The 23,853-nt window shown below is 38.5% G+C and overlaps 2 protein-coding genes across 67 annotated transcripts in view; one reads left to right on the plus strand and one right to left on the minus strand.

Annotated features, from left to right (window-relative positions):
• Nucleotides 1–23,853, plus strand: part of LOC127696398 (uncharacterized) — an 837,478-nt gene that overhangs the window by 557,824 nt on the left and 255,801 nt on the right. The window lies entirely within an intron of this gene.
• The window catches only part of LOC127696390 (ubiquitin-conjugating enzyme E2 G1-like), a 167,488-nt gene that overhangs the window by 55,691 nt on the left and 87,944 nt on the right, over nt 1–23,853 (minus strand). For 11 of the 50 annotated variants that reach the window (XM_052199056.1, XM_052199028.1, XM_052199017.1 and 8 more), the window contains exons 4-5: nt 18,158–18,220; nt 15,790–15,826 (exon numbers count right to left, since the gene is read on the minus strand). The exons of 12 other annotated variants lie outside the window; for them this stretch is intronic. In XM_052199056.1, the coding sequence (XP_052055016.1) occupies nt 15,790–15,826; nt 18,158–18,220 (100 nt within the window). Of the gene's footprint in view, nt 1–5,083; nt 5,666–7,885; nt 10,203–14,138; nt 14,255–15,727; nt 15,827–18,157; nt 18,221–23,853 lie in introns of those variants that run through there. 27 more of the 50 variants (XM_052199063.1, XM_052199060.1, XM_052199066.1 and 24 more) reach the window with 11 other exon arrangements.

Raw genomic sequence — 23,853 nt, forward strand, 5'->3', positions numbered from 1 at the left:
TTTTTACAAACATGGATTTAATTCATAGCATTAAAAGGGTGAAACTTTTTCCTTCTCAATGCAATAAATATTTTTCATCCAGAATGAGTGAGTTCTTTCTGCACCAGTGCTGGTCTTTTGCTCCATATGCATATGTAAGTATGGATGTGTGTGTAAGTATGTGATTGTGAGAATGTATGCATGTGTGTGTGTGTTATGGTTTTAAACTTTCTATGAACCTGTAGAGAAGACAAATGATAGATGTCTAGCTAGATAATTACTTCTAATGGATATGCATGTAAACATTCTCTGTTGTAAACTTGTGTTAGTGTGAAATTGTGAGAATGTATGCAAGCTGGGATCAGATGTGCATGTAGGTATGAATTTGTGTGAAAATGTGGAAATGAAATCTCTGTTATGTTTGAAGCTGTGTATAAATTTCTGTGAGATTATGCATATTCACTTATGTAAAAGTTTTTCTTTCTGCAAGTGTTATTCTCTTCTCCTGGTTCAATAGAAGTTTATTGCTTCTAACTTCCTCCTTAGACTGACAAGCAAGAGGCATCTGAACAATGGGGAAAAGACTCTAGCAACTAATTCTGTCCTTAATCTCCTGCTGTTTTAGGGTGAAGTGCTAAGTGCCTGAGACTCTCTAGCTTCAGAGGAAAGCAGAAGGCAGGTCAGCTACATTAGCATAGTAACTTAGACTTAGATAAGTAACCCTTTTATTATGCAGCAACTCTAAATTTTCCTTAAGACAAAGTCTTACCCCCTCTGATGCACTTCCACCTTCTGCTGCCTCAAGAAGAACCAAGAAGAAAGAAACACCTCTGCTGGGGCTGGCTCCTGACAGAAGACTTATCCACTGTGATGCTTTGAATAAGAATGGCCCTCATAGGCTCATGGGTTTAAATGCTTGTCCCATAGGGAGTGGCACTATTAGGAGGTGTGGTGTTATTATGGCTTCTCCTTTATATAATAGGCTAAACTTATCTTTCTTTCCCTCTCCAATTATTTTTAAATTTTTAGTTTAATTATTTTTATGATTTCCTTCTATTCCCAGGACCCCGGGAAAGACAGAACAAATCATGGTACTCCAAGGCTCAGAATGACTTACAGATAGAAATCCCAAGGGTTTGCTGTTGCGTTCAAAGCCCTTCAAGTCCTCTGGAAGGGGTTGTTCTGCTTTCTGTCCATGTTTTCCACCCACATGGGGCTGCCTCCTCTGTCTGCCCACAAGGAGCCTACAGGCACTGACATTCTTCATTTGCTCATTCCTTTTTTCTTCTCCAGCAGGACTCTGTTTCTCCTCTAGGCCCCAAGATGTCCTGTGAAGTCCCCCATCCTCTCCTGCATTCAGTAATTGCCCATCCACTGCACTCTCTTTCTAACTCCCCCATACAACACTCCGTTTTTGTTCAGTCCTGCTGTGGGTTGGTTAACAGTCTGATGTTAATTTTGCTTCCTCAGGAGGGATTGTTGCCCCAGGCTGGCAGTCCAACAAGTGCTGAGGTATGAATCTTATCCCCATTTTAACTGGTCAATAAAGGATAGAGTCTGGGACTGAGCAGTGGAGGGGAAGGTAGGACTGGAGGTTCAATACTGGGGGCAGGTAGAGAAGGAAAAGAGGACTAGAGGGGAAGGAGAGAGGACACAGGAGGAGAATGCACAATGAGAGAACCATGTAGCCAGGAGATACCACAAGTAGGAAGGGGTCCTTATAGCTGGGGAATAAGTTAGTATCGTCTTGTTCCGGCCCAGTCTAGCCATACAGCTTATAATTATAATAGCTAGATTGTGTGTTCTTTTTATAAGGGATTATTGGGCTTGGAAATTCCAGCCACACATTCCTTTTCAAATTCCAGATGTTCTTTCTTCTACTTTCCTCAAAAGAATTGTTATTTCTTCCTAATTCCACATTGTTTCTCTGTAATTTATAGATGTTTAAAATATTTTTACTAGATCTGGAAAGTCACCAAGTGTTCTGGTTGAAAGAAATAGGCCCCTGTTCAGGTCACAGAGCTTCATAGGAATGAGAAGCTGAACTTACCAAAATAGGCTGCCTTAATAAATCAGCCTGCTCTTATTTTTTTCCTAAACAGAAAGATTTACATATGTACTATTGAACTAGCCTATTAGTGTAGAATCTTATAAATATAAGAAAATCCAGTGTTTTCCAATTAAAACATATCCATCTATTCAAATAGAAATCATTTTATCAGTTTAACATAAGCACTTAATACCATAAATAGATCATATATATCCATTTATAGAAAAAAACACATATATTATAATATGGTATATTTTATACACAAACACACACACACACACACACACACACACACACACATATATATATATATATTTCATTTAAATCCATTGAGAATGGACTTAAGCTAGTAATGGATCATAGCAGTAGAAATTTTGTCTATACCCATTACTTGACATGCAGTACCTCATTTATAATATATGAATAACATCACATTACTTACTAGAGGAACAATGGATAGTGGTGAAGAGATTATGATGACAACAAATCCAGGTTGTATAATGCAGAAAATTAACCTGTATGCCACACCTGCCCAGGGACCAGGTAACTTCCTGGAATGCTGGAAGTTATAATTCTTAGAAAATCACTAAATCAATTGGGAAAATAATGTCTTATATGTTTGTCCTTATAACCCCCTACAACACATGGTTTTGAGGCTGTTCTCAGCTGGAAAATTCCAGGAAATGGTCCTGAACAAAGTCTTTTCCTTGGTCAATATTTAATATTTAAAGCTAACTTATATTTGGTCCAAAATGCTGGAGCTGGTTTTTCTGGCCAATCTCAAGGTTATCCGTTGATGTAGAATAGTTTTCATACCATCATCACAATTGTTCACTTGATTACCAAAGGACACCTAAGGTCATAGGTAAGGAGTTCTGTTGTCAGGTGAAGTGGTACTATAGGAGAATAGCCCCAGTTAAATGACTGTAAAGGATAATGCATGTCAAAATCACTAGAAGTCCATAGAAAGGGCCAGGCATTGCAGCAGCTCCCTGATCTCTGATCTTGTTAGAAGCCAGAAGTCTGTCTTCTCACTGTGCTTGGCTCTGGATGGCTTTTGTCCAGGGCCAAGAGAACAGCGTCCAAGCTTGATAAGGATGGCTTTAGATAAGCTGTTTTCTGTCATGAACTTTTAAATGCACCTAAGTGAAGAAAACTGCTGCTAAGGGCTCTACTGCAGATATCCACCCATTCCAGGCTCAATCGGCCAAGCTTAATCCAGCTTTTGATAAGGGATTGTCAAATTTAGTCTCAGAGTCTCAGAGCACACCTGGGGTTTGACAACAGGAGAATGGTCATATAGACAATAAATGTAGCTATATCAGGGTCATGACTTTTAGGCTACCCCAAGAGGTGTGTTACAAAATAACACATAAGGCAAATGGCCCTGAAGGCAACCCCCTGGTGCATTGTTTATTTTGAATAAAAATAACAATGCCTCTTCTTGCTTGTGAATTACTGTGTCAGGCTCTTAGCCATCCTCTCTCTGCATATAGTAGACAGCAGATTTAGTAATTCATTTTAATAGATTCCCACTACCTTTGAATCCATTTCTGTTACAAAAAATAAAAGACATTTGTAGAAGCCTTCCCATCCTAGAGCTGAGCATGGGCTTCTCTTCCTTATTCCCAGAAATGAGCCTGTCTTACACCCTGTTGCTCAGCACAATGCAGAGCAACTGTGAAGGATCTTATCGATATCTGATAAATAAATGAATGGCTGAGATTTCACATAAAACAAAAGCCAGCCCTTCTGAATTCTATGGACTGACTCCAGGGAATGAGGAGCTTATTTCCTCTTCTTATGAGCAGTAATTTTTTTTAAAAAAAAGTTTTTCAATTCTCAAATTACAAGCTTCATACATTGTAAATTTCAAAATACTCCATATGGTATAAAGCTCTTTTCAAAAGATACAGCATACATTTTAGAGTAAAATTAACCAATGTGAGGCTTGAAATGAGCATAGCTGTGCAGAGAGCTGGCAAGAGTGTCACCAGAGCAGGAAGGGCATGCAGATTGTCATCTGAGGGAGATCACAGGGAAACTGGCCGGCCCTTAGCAACATCTGCAAAGGAAGGGAAGAAAATACCTGGTGACATCACAGGCTCCTAGCACAGCTAGGGTGTTCTAGAGGTGTGTGGTGTCATGACGGCCTGTGCTGGCCTCGTTTATCTACCTGGGTCATTTGAACAAAACACTCCCTGGCTTGGCTTTGTTGTGACTAGAATTTGAAACCAACCCCCTGGCTCTGCCCCCACTGTTTTTGCTTCTGCGGCATAGTGTGGGTATGTAGGGACACAGACAGAATCCTGTGGCAATCAAGGATAGACTGTTCCTTCTCTGAGCCATAGGCTTCCCTAGGAAGGAGCCTTGGCCAAGTGTTTGTGTGTCTCTAGAACCAAGTATAGCGTCTGGCAACCAGCAGGCTTTTGTGAATAAATGACAAATCACAGAGACACATTATGGGAAACACAGGGCTTTTGTGTAACCCATCCGGCAGGTCAGTTATTCCAGGGTTCCGAAGGGGTGCTACCTGCGGGTCAAAAGGTGGGAGAGAAGGAGGGAGGCCAAGCACCAAGAACGGCAAATCACTCTGGGTTGTGTCAAAGCCTTGTTTAATGTTCTGGGGTACACATGTTTTAAGGCTTTCAGGAGGGGCGTACCCCAAGGCAAGGACAAAGAAAGGAAGGGCAATCTAGCAGTTTAGCAGGAATAGATAAGGGTCCTCCGGTGGAGACAACAGGTGTTTGCACAGGCTGGAGCCTGCCGCAGTTATCTCAGGACTTCCTTCCACCGCAATTACCAGAGTCGGCGGGTGATGATGCAGGCAGGACCATTCTGCAGTTATCTCGAGGCAATGGCTAAACCAATGCCCACGGGAGAGGCTCCAGTTAATTGTTCTTGTATTTTAGCAGCCACCACCTTAGGGCCATGAGTAAGCAATAGTCCAAATAGCTCAGGATGGCTTCCCACATCTCCTCCTTTTTTCTTTCTTAAGTTGGGGGGTGGCTATGGAAAGAGGGTCGGCGGAGAGCCTGTTTTAGGCTATGTGGTTTTGCCCCCACGTCCATCACCGCAGTAACTAGGCCCTTTTAGATCCTAGTAGGGCAGGGCCTCTGCCTTAGGCTATGTAAGTTGCATCCACTCCTGGCATCACATCCCACTCCAATGGCTTAATCAGGCCCTTGGTGGGTGTGACGGGCATCCAGGTAGCGGACTCACAATAATCCCGTCATGGAGTCACCCTGCAGCCAAGAGGCGGTGTGCATCTGGCTCGTGGCACCACAATATTTCCCGTCATTGGCTACTCCACAGCTTATGGCCCTCAGCCACTATTAGGAGCCGGAGGTCACCCTCTCTGGCATTGACGTTTCTACTGCTTAGGAACCAAGAAAGCTCTTTGCCTGCAGCAAGGGTAGAGAACTGAAGGCCGATGGTTGCTACCTCCACGTCTGTCAAGGCAGAATCAATCTGTGATTTAACAAAACTGGTTAATCTGTTAAAGGCCCAGGGGCCAAATGACAAAAGAAACAAAAGACCCAGGAGGGGCCCCAAAAGGCTGGAGAGCAAGGTGGAAAGCCAGGGTGAAATCTCAGCATCTGCATACTCTGGCAGCTAGCATGTTCCTTCAGCATCCTGTAGAAAGAACACAAACATACCTCTTCTCTACACTTAGAGTTCCCTGGCATTAAAAATTTTTAAATTTTATGGTATATAGAGATGTTATTCTTCCCTCTTTTATTATATAAATATTGCAAAGTTCTATGGGCTTGTTCTATAATATCTTGTCTACGCGAATTATGAGGAATCTCAGTAATATGACCAATATCAAATTGTTAATAAGACATCTCAAATGACTGATTATAATAACCAGTTATAATATTTGTCTTAATCTGATTTGGAACATTTAATATTAAAAATAACATATGTAATGACTAATTTTATTTTTTATTTTGTTTCTTATGTTAAAACAGTTATAACTAGAAAGCTTGAAAAGCTGTCAATAGTCGTATGTCTATTTCTGGTTAATTTTTTGAATTGTATTTGTATAAATAATTGTAAAAGTTAAGAATTAGTATCATTAAAAAGAAACAACGTTAAGCAATTGCAAGCCATGAGCTATATATGTATATTATACATATATAGCTATATATAGTAATATAGTAATATTATATTACTACATATTACTATATGTAGCTATATATGTAGCTATATAGTAATATAGTAATATACATATAGTATATGTATATTATTACCCCACTGCTGGTGGGGTTGCAAATTGGTAGAACCACTCTGGAAATCAGTCTGGCGGTTCCTCCGAAAACTGGGCACCTCACTTCCAGAAGATCCTGCTATACCACTCCTGGGCATATACCCAGAGGATTCCCCACCATGTAATAAGGATGCATGCTCTACTATGTTCATAGCAGCCCTATTTATAATTGCCAGATGCTGGAAAGAACCCAGGTATCCCTCAACAGAAGAGTGGATGCAAAAAATGTGGTATATCTACACAATGGAGTACTATTCAGCCATTAGAAACAATGAATTCATGAAATTCTTAGGCAAATGGATGGAGCTAGAGAACATCATACTAAGTGAGGTAACCCAGACTCAAAAGGTGAATCATGGTATGCACTCACTAATAAGTGGTTATTAACCTAGAAAACTGGAATACCCAAAACATAATCCACACATCAAATGAGATACAAGAAGAAAGCAGGAGTGGTCCCTGGTTCTGGAAAGACTCAGTGAAACAGTATTTGGCAAAACCAGAACGGGGAACTGGGAAGGGGTGGGAGGGAGGACAGGGGAAGAGAAGGGGGCTTACGGGACTTTCGGGGAGGGGGGGCTGGAAAAGGGGAAATCATTTGAAATGTAAATAAATTATATCGAATAAAAAAAAAAAAAAAAAAAGAAAGCAGGCTGAGAAACCCTGGTAGGTAGGCTTGTAAACAGCACCCCTCCATGGCCTCTACATCAGCTCCTACCTCCCAGATCCTGTCCTGCCTCAAGCAATGTTATACTTGGGTTGTCAGGGTGAACCAGGTGTTCCTGGACTGCTCTGGTGGCGGGGGCTGGGGGGCGTCACTCCCTCTGTTGATTCTTACATAGGACACAGGCCCCACGACCGGCTGGCAGATAAACCACCAATGTTCTCAGGTCCTGGGCGCAGGCACACCCCTGGAGGTTTGTACCCCCAGAGGTCTTAAGCTCAGGATAATACAGTACCTAGTGATGCTTTTCTGCCCAGGCAGGCCTTGAAGGTGGCTGTGGGAAGTCTCTCCCTCTGCTGTTCTCCAAGCAGGACACAGGCCCATGACCGGCGGGCTGGCAGGTGAACCGCCTATGTGCTCAGGTCTTGGGTGCAGGCAGATCCCTGGTGGTTTGCACCCCCAGAGATCTTTTTTCTTTTACTTTAAATTGTTCATTTAATTGGCATATACATAGACAATGACAGTAATCTTTATAATTTTATGTATATACAGTTTTAAGCTAGTTATACTTTTCTGCCCCAGGCACGCAGTGAATATGGCCACGGGGAGTCTCTCCCTCAGCTGCTCTCCAAGCAGGACACAGGCCCCAAGACCAGCAGGCTGGCAGATCCAGAGGACCCTGCTATACCACTCATGGGTATATACCCAGAGGATTCCCTGGCATGCAATAAGAACACATGCTCCACTATGTTCATAGCAGCCCTATTTGTAGTAGCCAGAAGCTGGAAAGAACCCAGGTGTCCCTCAACAGAGGAATGGATACAAAAAATGTGGTATATTTACATAATGGAGTACTATTCAGCCATTAGAAACAATGAATTCATGAAATTCTTTTTTTTTAATTTTTTTATTTGATATAATTTCTTTACATTTCAAATGATTTCCCCTTTTCTAGCCCCCCACTCCCAGTTGGAGAGGGTGTGGAGAAAGAGGAACACTCCTCCACTGCTGGTGGGGTTGCAAATTGGTACAGCCACTCTGGAAATCAGTCTGGCGGTTCCTCTGAAAACTGGGCATCTCACTTCCAGAAGATCCTGCTATACCACTCCTGAGCATATACCCAGAGGATTCCCCACCATGTAATAAGGATACATGCTCTACTATGTTCATAGCAGTCCTATTTATAATTGCCAGATGCTGGAAAGAACCCAGGTATCCCTCAACAGAAGAGTGGATGCAAAAAATGTGGTATATCTACACAATGGAGTACTATTCAGCCATTAGAAACAATGAATTCATGAAATTCTTAGGCAAATGGATGGAGCTAGAGAACATCATACTAAGTGAGGTAACCCAGACTCAAAAGGTGAATCATGGTACGCACTCACTAATAAGTGGATATTAACCTAGAAAACTGGAATACCCAAAACATAATCCACACATCAAATGAGGTACAAGAAGAAAGGAGGAGTGGCCCCTTGTTCTGGAAAGACTCAGTGAAGCAGTATTCGGCAAAACCAGAATGGGGAAGTGGGAAGGGGTGGGTGGGAGGACAGGGGAAGAGAAGGGGGCTTACGGGAATTCATGCAATTCTTAGACAAATGGATGGAGCTGGAGAACATCATACTAAGAGAGGTAACCCAGTCTCCAAAGATCAATCATGGTATGTACTCGCTGATAAGTGGATTATTAGCCTAGAAATTTTGAATACCCAAGACATAATCCACATATCAAATGATGTCCAAGAAGAAGGAAGGAGTGGCCCTGGAAAGGCTCAGTGCAGCAGTATAGGGGAATACCAGAACAGGGAAATGGGAAGGAGTAGATGAAGGATCAGGGGTGGAGGGAAGAGGGCTTACGGGACTTTCCGGAGTGGGGAGCCAGAAAAGGTGAAATCATTTGAAATGTAAATAAAGAATATACCGAATTTAAAAATAAATCCTGTCCTATTTGGACTCTTGTCTTGACTCATTTGGTAATGAACAGCAATGTGGAAGTGTAAGCTGAATAAAACCTTTCCTCCCCAAAAAAACAAAAAACAAAAAAAATCAAAAGTTTGATTTTTAACATTTTAAAAGAACAGCTACAGCACCCAGTTCAAGGGGACACTCAAAAGAATAAACATGTGATCTAATTATATGAGCTTTACTCCCATAGTAGATGCATTTTTATAGGATGCATGTATAAATCTATAACAATATAAAAACATGTATAGAGGCAAATTTTTAACAATTTATCTTTTAGATAACAATTATTAATTTTGTCAAAAAGTCTTGTCATGTAATAGATTAATGATTAATAATAATCAATTTGATTGCTGTTTAAAATAAGGAACAAACATTTTATCATGCTCTTAAAACATTCTTTTTTTAAAAAATATTTTTATGATTTTATTTTGTAACTTTTTATTATTATATCAAATCTTTATTGGAGGATGTCAAAACCTTATTTGGAGAGATTTTATATTAATGTTCTCTTTGTTAAGGAATGGAAGTGAACATATATCATCAACTGTTGACAAATACTTATGGTAGCTTTCTCCAAGTTATGTCTCTCAGTATTTGTTTTGCATCTATCTTGAGGACATCAGAAGCTTAAATGACGAACTTAAAGCAGTGTCTTAGGCAAAATATTTATCTTAACACCTTTTGAAAATCATTTTCTTAAAAAATTTAAACGCCCAATGTTAAGAGCAAGCCATTTCTTGAGGAATAACCTTCTAATGAAAATCTTAAATCTATAATAATTTTGTATGTAGTAGGCAGGCCAAAATTTTAGATCTAAGTTTGAACTTCATTTTGAACCACATCTGTATGGATCTGTTAAAAATGTTCTTTTGGCCAGAAACTCTCTAAGTGAGGCCTGCAAGACAAAACTGCATCTCTCAAGCCTCTGCAGCTTTGAGCAGCTTTGAGGCAGCTCTGAGCTTTGTATTAACTCAAATGTAAATCTCCTGATCTGAGTTTGTTATCTCTAAGGCCAGACCTACACCCACCGGTCCTGTAAAGAGTAACCTGTAATCAGACCCTATTGTATAGAGGTCAAATAACAAAAGGAACCTGAGACTGAAGAACACACACACACAGAGTTGGTCATCTCTGAGTCCATACTCGCCCAGCCCCGATGTTCACTTCACTAGGCCACAGGCTCTAACACCTCACTTTATTACAGATAATCATGGTGGCTCAAGCCTTTAATCTCAGCAATCAAATCTCCACTTTCTGGGTCAGCATGATCTGTGGAGTGAAAAGAAACAGATGGAGAAAAACTCAATATTTCTTTGTTATAACAGTTATTGTAAGTTTTAAGGAATATAATAGCTTGACATTCAAAGTCTGGTTCACTATCACCTTTCTCACATGTCTAAGCCAATGCTTCCTAATGAGTTCTTCCTTCTCCATGACTGCCCCCCATCCCTGGATGTTGTGTAATGAATGTGTGTGTGTGTGTGTGTGTGTGTGTGTGTGTGTGTGTGTGTTTCTATGTGTGTGTATGCTCGCACACGCACACAGGACTACCATCACTGGAGGATTAAATATAAACAAACAAGACAGGAAAGCTGGAGGAATGATAGAAATAGCCGAATATTTTCTTTTTTCTTTTCATAGGAAGAAAAAAGAAAAAGAGAGCTGCCACTTCAGCAACATCTGCCACCATCATCTTCACCACCACCACCAACAAAAGATACTTGTCAATCTCCTTTTATTATAATAATTAAAATTTAAAATTGTGTGTGCTTGTGGGTGATCTATAGCACAACCCTCACAGGAGGATTAAATAAAATTAACCAAGAGATCCAAGGCTACATAATAAAAATGCTAAAACAAAGATGATAGACAGACAGATAGACATATAAACAGAGACAGACAGAGATAGACAGATAAAGAAGAGAGGAAAAGGACAGAGCATAAGAAGGCTAACGACTCATAATGGCCCCTCGAAAACAAGGAAGGCTGGAGAGAGAGGTCAACCTCCTTATGTTTATTAAGGCAAAATCAAAAGAAAAAGTGAAATGAAACAAAACAAACCTAGCCAAATATTTTATTTTTCTTCAGATATTAAAAATCTTTTTAAAAAGCACACAATCATCCAAAAGGAAGAGAGAGAGAGAGAGACAGAGACAGAGAGACATAGTGAGAGAGAGAGATGAAAAGATCTATTTTTTTTTACCACTTTTTATTGTAATAAGAAAGTAATGACTTTAAAAATTAAAGCTGGCCCATCTTACTTTAACACTCATTAATACAATTTATTCTGTTGAGTAAGACAGGGATACGTGGTCAACACTACCATAATTTAATAAGAAATTTTAAAAAAACCAAGAAAACAGCCAGTAAACTGCTTGAACTCATTATGGTTTTTATTATTAAAAAAGAAGGAACAAAATAAAGGTTAATGGTTGTATTTTCTAATTGTTAATAAATAATTATTAAATATTAAAAATCGGTCCACTTTTCTAAAAAAAAAATTGATCCATCTTATTATTCACTGTTGTATCATGAGTACTGTACTAAAAACAAATTTTGGCTTTAATAAAAAGGACAACTTGTCAACTAGGAATCAAGGTGACATGGAGAACAGAATACCAACTTCACCATTGCCCTAATGCTAGAGACCAAGAGTGATATACACAACAACCAGGCAACTAGCTGACAATCCTCTTAGGAAAAGAAAAGTTAAGGAAAATGGCCAACTTAAACCTCATTTAAATAAAGAAAAAAAGTCCAGATTTGACATCTGGTAGACCTGGGGTGGAGGAAATTATGATCCAGATGGGCAGAAATCTGGCCAACATAGTAACATACTGGGCTGGAGAGATGTCTGAAAGGTTAAGAGCACTGACTGTTCTTCTGAAGGTCCTGAGTTCAAATCCCAGGAACCACATGATGGCTCACAACAACCATCTGTAATGAGATCTGACACCCTCTTCTGGAGCATCTGAGGATAGCTACAGTGTACTTACATATAATAAATAAATGAGTGTTTTAAAAAAAATTAAATTAAATTAAATAAATAAATAAAAAACATAGCAAAATACAAGACAGAAGGAGGCAGGGGTGGGGGTGGGGAGACTGATTGCCTCTCATTGCCTTTCCCCTACCCAACATGTACCATATTATCATCACGCTTTGAGGGAATATAGAGAGTGGAGAAAGTGCTTGCTGCCAGAGATCCGCACATCCCATCTAGATGGACACCAAGCCTAGGAAGCTAAGGTTCCCACAATTCTCCAGTGCCCCAGGATGAAACACAGAGATGGGTTGGGGTTGGGGCACAAGAAACACGAGGACCAGGTCCTTCCATGAGCAGACTAGCACCTCTGCCCACAAGACACTGTGTTATTCCCAGCTTGAAGGAACTAGCTATCCATCCCTCCAGGACAAAGAGAAACCTCAAGCAAGGTGTGAGGGCTGGAGACCAGAGAGACATAGGTTTTATCCCTCACCTTCTCCCTTGCCTGCACCTCTGAAAGGATGCTCTTGGCTATGGTAGGATAGGAGTGATAAACGACACTCAGCTCCACCTACAACTCCCCTACCACCGCTAAACTTAAACATGCTTGTACAAGACCAGTGGATAGCAGAAGTGGCAGCCACAGGAAACAGTCCACATGGTTCCTCTGAAGGAGGAGCAGGGGAAGCAGTATTGGTAGCTAGAGAAGACCAGAAAGGGAGACCCCATTGCCACCTTGTACAAAGGTATGCTTAAGAAACTAACCATAAACAATGAAGCAAGGCCTAAACAAGTTAAGAAAGTTACCCCATGATCTACTGACAAAAATCACTAAATCTCAAAATATTCTGAAAACAGATAACAGCTAATAAAAGCCTTAGAAAACTTGAAAAACTCATTATATATATAAAGTATAAATGTGTGCCTACAATTATGCTTCCCAATACAATGTGTAAGCAGATGATTACAATCAAGAAAGACTAATTCCAGAAAAGAAATCCAGATGCCCAGACTCTGTTTTGCCTCATCTGGGTCTTTTATAAAATAATCCCAGTGTTTTATATCTGACAAAACAGGGAACCAAAGTAACTTGGATAAAACCAAACTCTAGATCCTTTCTACTGCACTATAGATCAGTCTTCTGGTAAATGCTTCTCTAAAAGAATGATTTTTTTTAAAGATTTGTGGTTTTAACAGTTTATTCCACAAGGAAACCAATGAGAAACGATTCCCAATTTCTTTCAAATTGTAATGCAAGGTAATAAAAACACATAAAGGTCTTATGAATGTGAAGAGACTAGTTTTCTAAGACAGCAATGATAATATTTCTTCTAAAAAACAAGTTCACTCAAATGAGGCATTTAGATTCTGGTTCCAAAAGAGGTTGTGTCCTTTCTTAAATCAGGGTTTCCCTACTCTGTAGCCTTCCCTTGAAAATACTGTTCTCCTGGTGCTATCTCCCAAAGGCTGGGATTAGGGACCACCGTGTCTACCTTTAAATTCTTAAAAATACTGAAGAACACAAACTTCAGTGTCTTCACTGTGACATAAGCCAAATGGCTAATAACTTATTTAGTTAATACGAAAACAATTCACACCATGCTTTACAATCCCAATCTAAATTTATACACAGTAGATTGGGTTTCAGGAAAACACCATCATCCAATTCCAGAAAACATAACTATGCACTGGTCATCTGCTCAGATTTAGATTTTGTTGTGATTCAAGTTGTCACTTGTAGAAGTTTGTACCTAGGTCTTCTTCCCAGCCCCATGCTCCCAGAAATAAAACTCAGACTCAAAATATGTATACTTACAAATATCTTGGCCTTATAGCTAGTCTTCTCTGACTAGGCCATAGTGCATTATAACCCACTTACTCAAATCTACTTTCTGACACATGACTACTTACCTGGGCTCAGGTACCATGTGTCAGTCTCATCACATTTTCCCAGGCAAATATCTCATCCCTGGCTCTATCCCAGAATTCTTTCTGCCTTCTGAATGTCTCATCTTGTATTCTACACTTTCCTATAGGCTGTAGTTTTCTTTTAGTAAAATACACAAGATATTCTCTCTACAGTCACTAGCATCCTTAAAACCTTCAACTTCAAATTGTTAATTATTCTAATTCTACTTGTACTTCTAAGGTACCAACACCACCAGCAATATCCAGAAGCCACCCAGAGGTTACTATGGCTTTTAAACACTCATGTGTACCTGCTTCTCCTTTCAGGATTTTATTTTGGTAATACTGCCACTCCAGTTGGATGTTAGCACCACGATGAAAAGGTGACCTTCCTGTGCCATAGTTGCTGACAGAGCCACTGTTTTTCCTGTGAGAAAAAAAATGAATTGTTTCTCTACGTACAAAAGGATGTTAAGGTTATGTAATGGAATTTTTTCATGCAATTTTAATTATGTAATATTTGTTCTTTAATCACTTATGCATTAAATCTTAAAAAGCATTACCATATAACATCACCTAATGTTTTTTAAGACAGGGTCTTCTGAAATTCTCTATGTAGACCACGCTGGCCAGGAACTCACTGATGTTCACCTGCTAGGATTAAAAGCATGCACCACGCATGGCTCCAGCAATGTTTCTGTAAACCGACTCAATCTAAAATCAGCAGAGTCAGTTTTCCATGGCTTTTCATTTCTTACAATGAAAAGCAGACAACTCAGATCCCAGGCTCAAATTGTAGGAATAGACAACAAAACAAAAACTATAAACAGACTTTTACAATTCAGATATAAATACGTTTATCCTCCCATTTTATTTTTTTTTAATTTTATAGCAATAGAAACAAACTGGAGATTCATGCACAGCAATGAAAATCTGATGTTTAACATATAACCAAATGTGAATTTCAGACCCCCAGATTTTGCTTTGGTTAAGAACATTACTTTAATGTATCATTTCCTTTTCTGTATAAAATTACAAGACAACAATAATGTTGTAAAACTGATGTGCAAGTAAAACACCACAGGCTTAGAGGGCAGGAGACTCAGAACAAAGAAACACATAACACAGAAAGTCTTCTTGCCTCTCCATATAAACTAGAAAAAAGAACAATTTACTAGAAGGTAAGTTGTCCCAAGGCTAAAACTAATTCTTTCAAATTCAAAATAATACTTTTCAGAGCTAAGTCACAACTACCTAGGACAAAAATAAAGCCTTGTTGGGAATCTAGAATTTTCTAGGATTTTCACATAAGAGAAAAACTGACTTTAAATAGAAAACACTATTGTAGCTTTCTTGTCAAGAAAGAACTAAGGAAAAATCCTAAATAAATGTTTCAATACTAGTAAGTAGTACACACATAAACCTAAAATTTCATTTTAAAAAAAAAAAGCAGACTGCCCAGATGACTCACCTCTACAGTATAAAATTATCAAAACCCAAAGATTAGTATGTTTACCTACATTCATAGAGGAGAGTTACTTCAACAGAAGAACAGAAAGTCTGAAGACACAGGATAATAGAAATTTTCCCTTAACAAACAATAAAAAGATATGAAAAATATCCAGAAAATATCCTCATCTATTTAAGATAATACAGTCCTCAATTTAAGATACTCTTCTCTGTATATTTCAGCTTACACCAAGCAGTAGTTTTCTAATTTTCCTACACTTGTGAATATAGGCTCCAGCCAATTTGAACAAAGGAATAGATTTGACTAAGAAAAATCAAAATACTTTCCAAAGAATACATTGTTCTCAATTCACACACACACACACACACACACACACACACACACACATTGATATGTATCAACTTTCTTAAAACAAACAAGAATACAGACCTTTGAGATCTGTTATATTTCTTATAGCCCCTGAGAAAAAGAAGCAATCAATATCAACATGCCTTACAGAGCTCTGCTGTCTGGGCCAGCTCAATTTGCCTAAAAGGAAAAAAGAACATTCAAACCCAAACTAATACTTATCATTTAAAACAGATTAGTTAATTTTAGAAATCACATTCAAGAAGAATGGTATCATAACATAATATAGAATATACTATGGACTGTATACCACCTTAATAGATGAATTTCAGTTTCTCTAGTTATCTGATAGAATTTTAAATCACTTCTAACAACACCATGGTATTCTTTCTTATTCTATTTTCTAATTGTCTTCTTTTAAAATTTAATTTTACAAGATAAATTTGATTATTTGTAACAATTTTGGTATGTGTAGTTTCACATACTTAGCTTTAATAAGCTCCATTCTGCACAACTCTACAAACTTTATTTAATGAAACAACAATAACAATGGCTACTGCCTCCCAGTGTTCTTGATAAGTATTAAAACAAAGAGGTTTACAGGGGGATAGATTAATTCTCACAGCACTATGGAAAACATTGCTACTACCCCCACCTTTTATAGACTAGTAATTTAAGTCCCACAGCTGATAAATGCCCAAATTGCAATTTAACTCCAGTCTGCTTGATTTCCAACTTTTTAGGCTATCATACTACTCTTCTAATTAGACATATTTCAAAAAGTCCACAGAAAAAAACAAAAATCTACATACAAAGGGAATTTTTCTTTCACCATTAGATGTTACTAGTTCTGCAGCACGTTTATTGCATTTATGGAGCTGAAAGTTAATATTATCTCGTAAGGACAATTACTGACTTAGAAAAACCAGAGATTGTTTATAAGGATTATTATAATCCAACTATTAGGATAATATTACTTTATAATAATTTTATTACAAATACCCCTCATGGTGTTCCAAAATATAATAGTACAGGTCCTAAATCTAACAATCTAAACTCTAAGAACTTTCTAAGCTTATAAGAAGTTCTGATTTCAAAGAATATGCTTGCGTATCAGCTTTAAACAACAAAACAAAACAAAATAAAAAACTTACTCCCGAACAACTGAGCCACTTCACGTACTAACTGTGAGGCGATTGTCTAGTCCCACTAGGTGCAAGGCACTGAACCTTTCTCCCTGCTGCTTTTAAGCAGATGTATGCTGGGCATCACTGATTCCTGTCGTTCCTCTTGCAGAGAGGAAATAGGCAAGAAAGGCAAACACCCATGCATGCTCCTGTCACAGAAAGTGGCAGAGCAAGGACTCAGATCCAGGCTACACTAAATCAAACTCTTGCCATTCTCTATGTAAATTTCACTAATCACGATCTTTCTTTTGTAGAACAAGGTATCAAACTCAGGGCCTTGAATATGTAAGGCAAACAACAATCACAATTCTACTGTTCAAAGTACTATGAAACAGAAGGTAAACAACCTAAAAAATGTTAAATATTTAAGGGGCACAGAAGATTTAAATAAAATGCCTATCACATGGTTTCTTACAACATATAAATTTAAAAATTTACTCCCATTCATTGACCTAACTCATAATAGTATTCTAAAGCTTTCAAGATCAAGTGACCTTTGGTTAAAAAAAAAAACCAAGAAACAAATAACAGATGGCATTATTATGAAATATTCCAAACTACTGGCTAAAAGCCTATTTAGATATACAAACAAATAACATAAGAGCAACAAACATTCACATAGAAAGACCCTGCAACTTTCTAAAACCCCATTAGCATCTCCCTCTTTATGCCTCCCTTTCCACAGTTATAAAGAGTACTATCATATAATCTTGAACCCTACTTTTTGACCACAAAAAAAAAGAGACCAAAACCTTTGTCAAAATAACTGAACTAGAATCTAGTTTAAGTAACAACTATCACAAAACAGCTTCCTGTTGGATTGGGATGACAAGTGTTAGCCACACACACAAATGAGACAATCTACATAGATGTTAAAACAATCTCCCTAAGTTTACCACATATTTACAACAGTTCTATTTCAATTTTAATTTTTAAGAGTGCATTATTGAAACAGCCTTCTAGAAAATCTCAATTACCCTTACCAATCAGCATCATTCTCACAGGAGATTAGGAACGGAATATAAAATGTCACGTTTATACAGCTCATAAATTCAGCTGTTTATAAAGTCCCCATGAAGAAGGAAAGCTTGGAATCCCAGTGCATACAGCACTGAAATGACCTGACATTTTGAGGTAGCCACAGTTAAGTTTAATGGGAAACATAGTAGCAAAGTTTTCAGTTATAGTTACTGTAACTTATATAACCTAACATTCCTAGAGGATTTTTATATTAAGAAGTTTGGAATCATTAGAATACCAGTAAGAACATCAGAATGAAAGCATCAAATAGAACTGTTTTGAAGAAAACAATTTTAGTACCTACCTGTGTCAGGTACAAGGGAAGACCAGCCTGTTTTTATTTTGTTCCAAATCAGAGGAAGCTTGCCTGTTAAGATAAAGGATTGAGCAGGAAGTGAAGATCCACTTAAATATATTTAAAGTGCAAATTTACTAGGTATCACCAAACACCCAGAAGTCAACAAAATGATGTATTTAAAAAAAATCAAGCCAGGTGCAGGACTTAAACCACAGCACTCAGAGACTGAGGGCAGGCAGATCTCTGTGAGTTCGAGGGTAACCTGGTCTACAAAGTGAGTTCCAGGACAGTCAGGGCTATACAGAAAACCCTGACTCAAAACCAAAACAAAATTCTGACAGCTAGCTTTAGTGTTGAACCATTATGACTCTAGATATCAATAGTAGCATATCTGACAAACAAATATGCATGTATTACTGGCAAGAAAATACACTGTTAACAAAACATGTCTATGCTGCTACAGCAGACTAGACAAAGGCATATTTGGAAAACAGCTGTGTAAGAAATATAGTAAAACACACATTTAAATAACTAACACTATTTGGATTTGTATTAAAGAGTCAGACCACACAAGCAGACCATCATGTACTTAGGTGATGCCATGTGAACCTTCTCTCTATTTTAATTGGTCAATCAAAGGTTAGAGTCTATGATTGGGTAGTGGAGGGGAAAGGTAGGATTGGAGGTTCAAAAGGGGGAGCAGGTAGAGGAAGAAAAAGAGAGAAGGAAGAGGAGAGGAGGAAGCCACTATGGACCACATGGATGGGAGAAAGCACAAATCTTAGTGATTGGGAAGTAAGTATTTTGCCAATGAAGACATATGACTTATAATTAAAATATTTGGATTATGTGTCATTTATATGGGCTATAAGGGTTGGAAATTTTAGCAACAAATTCGTGCACCTTATATCCAGCTTAGAACTGAACTAAATTGAGAGGAAAATCCAGCCCCCTATATCCTAAACAACCAGAGGTAACAACGCAGCCCTGAGCTGGGCCACAAGGTGGCGCCAATGTCACAGCATAGTTGGGGTTCCCTGAGCCTGAGAAAAATTCAAGGACCCAAAATCAATGCTGCCTGAAAAGCAACATTCACAGCTGAAGATCAGCAATTGAACAACAACAGCTATCTTTCCAGAGCTTTCTTCACAGACACAGCAGACTGATCTAGGCATTTCAGCCGCAAGCCAAACTTCCCCTGCAGCTTTCGAATTTCCAATATCCCCCCACCACACTTCTAAACAGGGCACAGGACAGACAAACCAGCTCTCCCAAATGCTTACACTGCAGGCTGCCTAATATCAACACACATGCTGAAGGCTATAGGCCAGACAAAAGATCCAGAGGGCAAAAAAACACAAAAGCCAAGGATCTTTGTGCGGTCAGCCCCTCCCTACTAATTAAAGACCAATAATAAATACTAGTAAAGACTAATAAAAAGGCCAATAATAAATACTAATAAAAAACTAATAATAAAAGAACCACAATTTTCTAAATCCAACACCAGAGGGAAACAAACATACCAAATAATAAGACCAAATATTAAGAAATAAATAGTAATTACTGCAATTGTTTTCTCATTCATTTCCTTCCACATGAATAAGGTGCTACAGAGAATTAAGGAGTTTCTTAACTAGTGATTATAAAAAGCAATGATATTTTTAAACAATTTTTTGTTTCTCAGAGTATATGTGACCGAAGTCTAGAAATTAAATTTGCCAAGGTACATTGAAGAAATTTTTGCATTTTCTAGAGACTAACTCTAAAACCTGTACTAGGATAGACTCTGAAGTAACACTTTACCAGCAAAACTTGTAATTATAAACATTATGATCTACCCTCATTAAGCATAGCAAATATTTTGATTGATTAGTACTTAGTTTTAACTCAACAAACCTGTCCCTAATAGTTAGTTTCAGTCATCACAGAGACAACAGTACAATACTATACTAATGAAAATGTAGCTCTAGCTTTTGTCTCTATAACAAGGACTAAAGACTGCTAAGGACTGCTAAGGACTAAAGAGTGCTAATAATCACATACATTAAGAGTCATAGCTCAGAGAAACAGATGACACTATGTACTAGATACTTGTGCAATGTTCCTAATTCTCAGTATTACCAGCAATGCTGAGATAAACTGAAATACGTTAAATTGTTCTATGCAAAATATCTACTTCCTCAGGACAAAATTCTTGACAGTAAAGTGAACTTTAAGGGTTACAGTTTATGAACACTGAAAACACAGAGTTGGTGTATAAAGTCACATCATACCTGAAACCATATCATAAACTAAAAAGAAAATAATTATCTAGACATGTAACTGTCTTTATTCATTAAACACACCCATTTTCCCAGTCATCATTCTCAGATTGCTTCCTCCAACAGCCCTGCCTCGTGGTGGGTAGAAAAAATTAAGTCAATTTTATATAATAATGTACTCTTCGTTGATATTTATCAAGGGAAATGGGAAATTTGAAAATTCAAATGTCCAATTAACGGAAGACAAAAGATTAATGCCAAGTAAATTTTGTCAAATGCATTATTTTCAGGATGCTTTATCAGTACAATCTGTCCAGAGAACTTCCTCCCTACAGTTTAAGCCTCATATTTAAACACATTTCAACCTTTCAACTGGCTGAGTGAGGTCTATAGAGAATGAATCCATGCCCTCCTGAATAACAGCACTTAACATTCACATTGCATAAAACATCAATAAATCAAATTAACAGTCACTTACTTGTTACCACTACTTAGTTAAACAATCTACTAAAATATTCCCTTTGGAGTGTTTGTAGAAAGATACAGAGAGGAGGGGATATGTTCTATGGTGATGTGGTGAGGTATGGGAGAATGGGGTGCCTCAGCAGGCCCATGCCAAGGCATCCCTTCCCCCTGAGGACCAGCCACATGATGGTATAGTATAGAATAGAGTTTATTAAGGGCATGGGGAGGGGAGTTAAGAGGGTGGTAGAGGCAGAGAAAGAGACACTAGAGAAGTAGAGTAGAGAGGTAGAGGCCAACCATGGCACGTGGAGAGAGAGGGGGGAAGGCAATGAGAGAAGAGAAAAAGGGAAGCAGGAAAAGAGCAGGGGAGGAGCAAGAGACCAAGAGGGCAAGAGAGCAAAGAGGGGGCAACCAGGCTCTTTTATAGTGGATCAGGCCTACCTGGCTATTGCCAGGTAACGATGGGATGGAGTTTGGACAGAATGCTAACATCCTTCATCATCTGACAGAAAATGGCTCTTAAACTAGGTCATACTAGCCAATCAAGAAAACACACACAGTATAACACACCTGCCATACAAACTGCACCCCCTGAGAAGTTCATTAAAAGAACACAGCACAAGGGACTGATTATCAGGATAAAATATGTAATACATGAGGCTGAAATATAATACAGCAAGGGGGTATTACTGCACACCCATGCCAAGATGTGCTCTGGAGAAATTACTACATGCAAGAGATCAGGTGTGAGGAGGTTTACTGGGAGATAGCAGAGGGGTGAGGACCTGCAGACTGGGTAGAGGCAGACAAGAGCAGAGCCATGAGGGCAGATAAGGGAAGAGGGGGCCAGAGGACAGAAAACACTGGCAGAACTAAACTGTACCATACAACACCAGGATTACCAAACACTGACACGTCTCTAGCTTCAGTCTTAGGGACTAACTAGTAAGCTCATTATTAGACCAAAAGAGGCAGAAAGTCAAATTTTTCTAGCCACAACTTAGACTATCACTGCATTACATTTCATAAATTAATACAATATTTACACTGCTTTTGGTAATTATGCATGTTTATATCAAAGATTATTATATGAAGCATTAAATACCCCATTAAAGTCAAATTAGCTTTGGTAAGATTTATAAGAATCTTTAACACTTAAAACATATTTTATCCACACACATGACTCTTTAGTTTTTGAAATGACCTTTGATTTGGTTTCTCTTTCTGAAATTTGTATTAATGACATATTATATACATGAAATATGGCTAAAGACACACAGAAGTTGTCAGCTAAGTCATAGGAGTAAAAAAGAAAATTTAAATGTTTTAGGGGCATATGGAAAAGGCCCTGAGAATAAATTACTAATTCTGCGAACAGAAGAGTTTTGCTTTCAATTTTGCTCCAGGCAGGTGTGAGGGTGTTCAATGGTGTATTCATTACAAGCCCAGAACTGCCATGTGTTTCTCTCAAATTCTCCTTAAGTAGCTTATTTACCAGTCCTGAAGACTTTATCCCTTAAGAGTCAGAGAAATTCCTATTAGAAAATTACTGTTTCCAAGAAACTCTGAATCTATACACCTACTTTTAAAAGCAAATGACTTGAGAATTCTGCTAATGTGTATGTCACAGTCATTAATGTAACTGAATAAGAATGTCCCCCACAGACTCAGATATTTGGACACTTATCTGGTGGTGCTCCTTGGAAGGGATTAACAGATGCGGCCTTGCTGGAGGAAGTGAGTCCCCAGAGGTCAGCTTTGAGAGGTTAAAGACTGTTGCCATATTCAGTCTGCTTTCTCTGCTTCACACTTTGTGCCTGCAGATGTGAGCTCTCTGCATTCTACTCCAGCTGCCACGCCTGCTGCTTGCTGCATTGCTGCCCATCATGATGTCTATTAAACTATAAGCAAAGTTACTTTCTCATGGGAAGGGGAACAGGAAGGTCGCTTCCTCAGGTTTGCAGCTTGCTTGGGAGAACATCAGGTTCTCTGCATGAGGAAGTGTCTCCTCTGTCTTGGTCAGCTGAGAATGACAAAGACCCTACGTTGCCTGGAAACTAGCAAGCTGCGAGCAATCTCCTCATGCGATTTCTCTACAGATAATAAAATATATCTTCAAATTTAAAGCCAGGTATGGGGTATTACACCTATAATTTCAGTGTCTGGGAGGTAGAATGAGGAGAATCAGGAGTTCAAGGACAGCTTCATTTGCATAATGAGCTCAGGACCATGCTAGGCTACAGAAACAGTATCTGTTCTGAATGAATACATACATACATACATACATACATACATACATAAAAAATTAAAAATAGTAATTCATTTGATTGCTCATTTAAGAGCACCTATGCTCACCAAGGTTTCTGCTGTGAAAAGCCAGTGAGAAAATCCTTATTGATGGTGTAATAAGGAGGGTAGACAGGTCTGATACTCAGATAGATGCTTAGACTATAGATATGGGTCAGGAGTGCAGTACTTGCCTGTCTTTCAAGAGGCTGTGAGCTTGGTGTCTATATTGAAGGAAAAACAACACCAAGCAAAGCCCACAAGAAACTAAAACTGTTTTCTATACAAAATTGTCCCAACCAAAGACACCTCCCAAGTAATGGAAATTAGTCAAGTATCAGAAGAGAACAAAATTTACAAAGATCTGCTACTTCTCCCCAAATGGGGTTCTTTCCACTCTGAGACCAATCTGTCAACTCCAGAGGAGTGGCTGAAAAGTAGCCATGTTTTTAACAAACACCATACTAAGAGAATGAGGACTGCAGTCTACAAATCTTCCAAATATTCTGATCTCTATATAAGGGGTTAGTATCTCAGAAATAAGAACAAACTAGAAGTAAACAAATCAAGTTTTCCAGAAATTAAACCCCACCTCACTTTAGTTTATCTGTGAAGTGGACTGAAGTAACTGGCAAGAAGCAACTGGCAAGACCAACTATATTCCATGTAGCAGCTATCCCTGGTGGTCAA

This window comes from Apodemus sylvaticus, chromosome 11 (assembly GCF_947179515.1).
Source record: "Apodemus sylvaticus chromosome 11, mApoSyl1.1, whole genome shotgun sequence".
Taxonomy (NCBI): Eukaryota; Metazoa; Chordata; class Mammalia; order Rodentia; family Muridae; genus Apodemus; species Apodemus sylvaticus.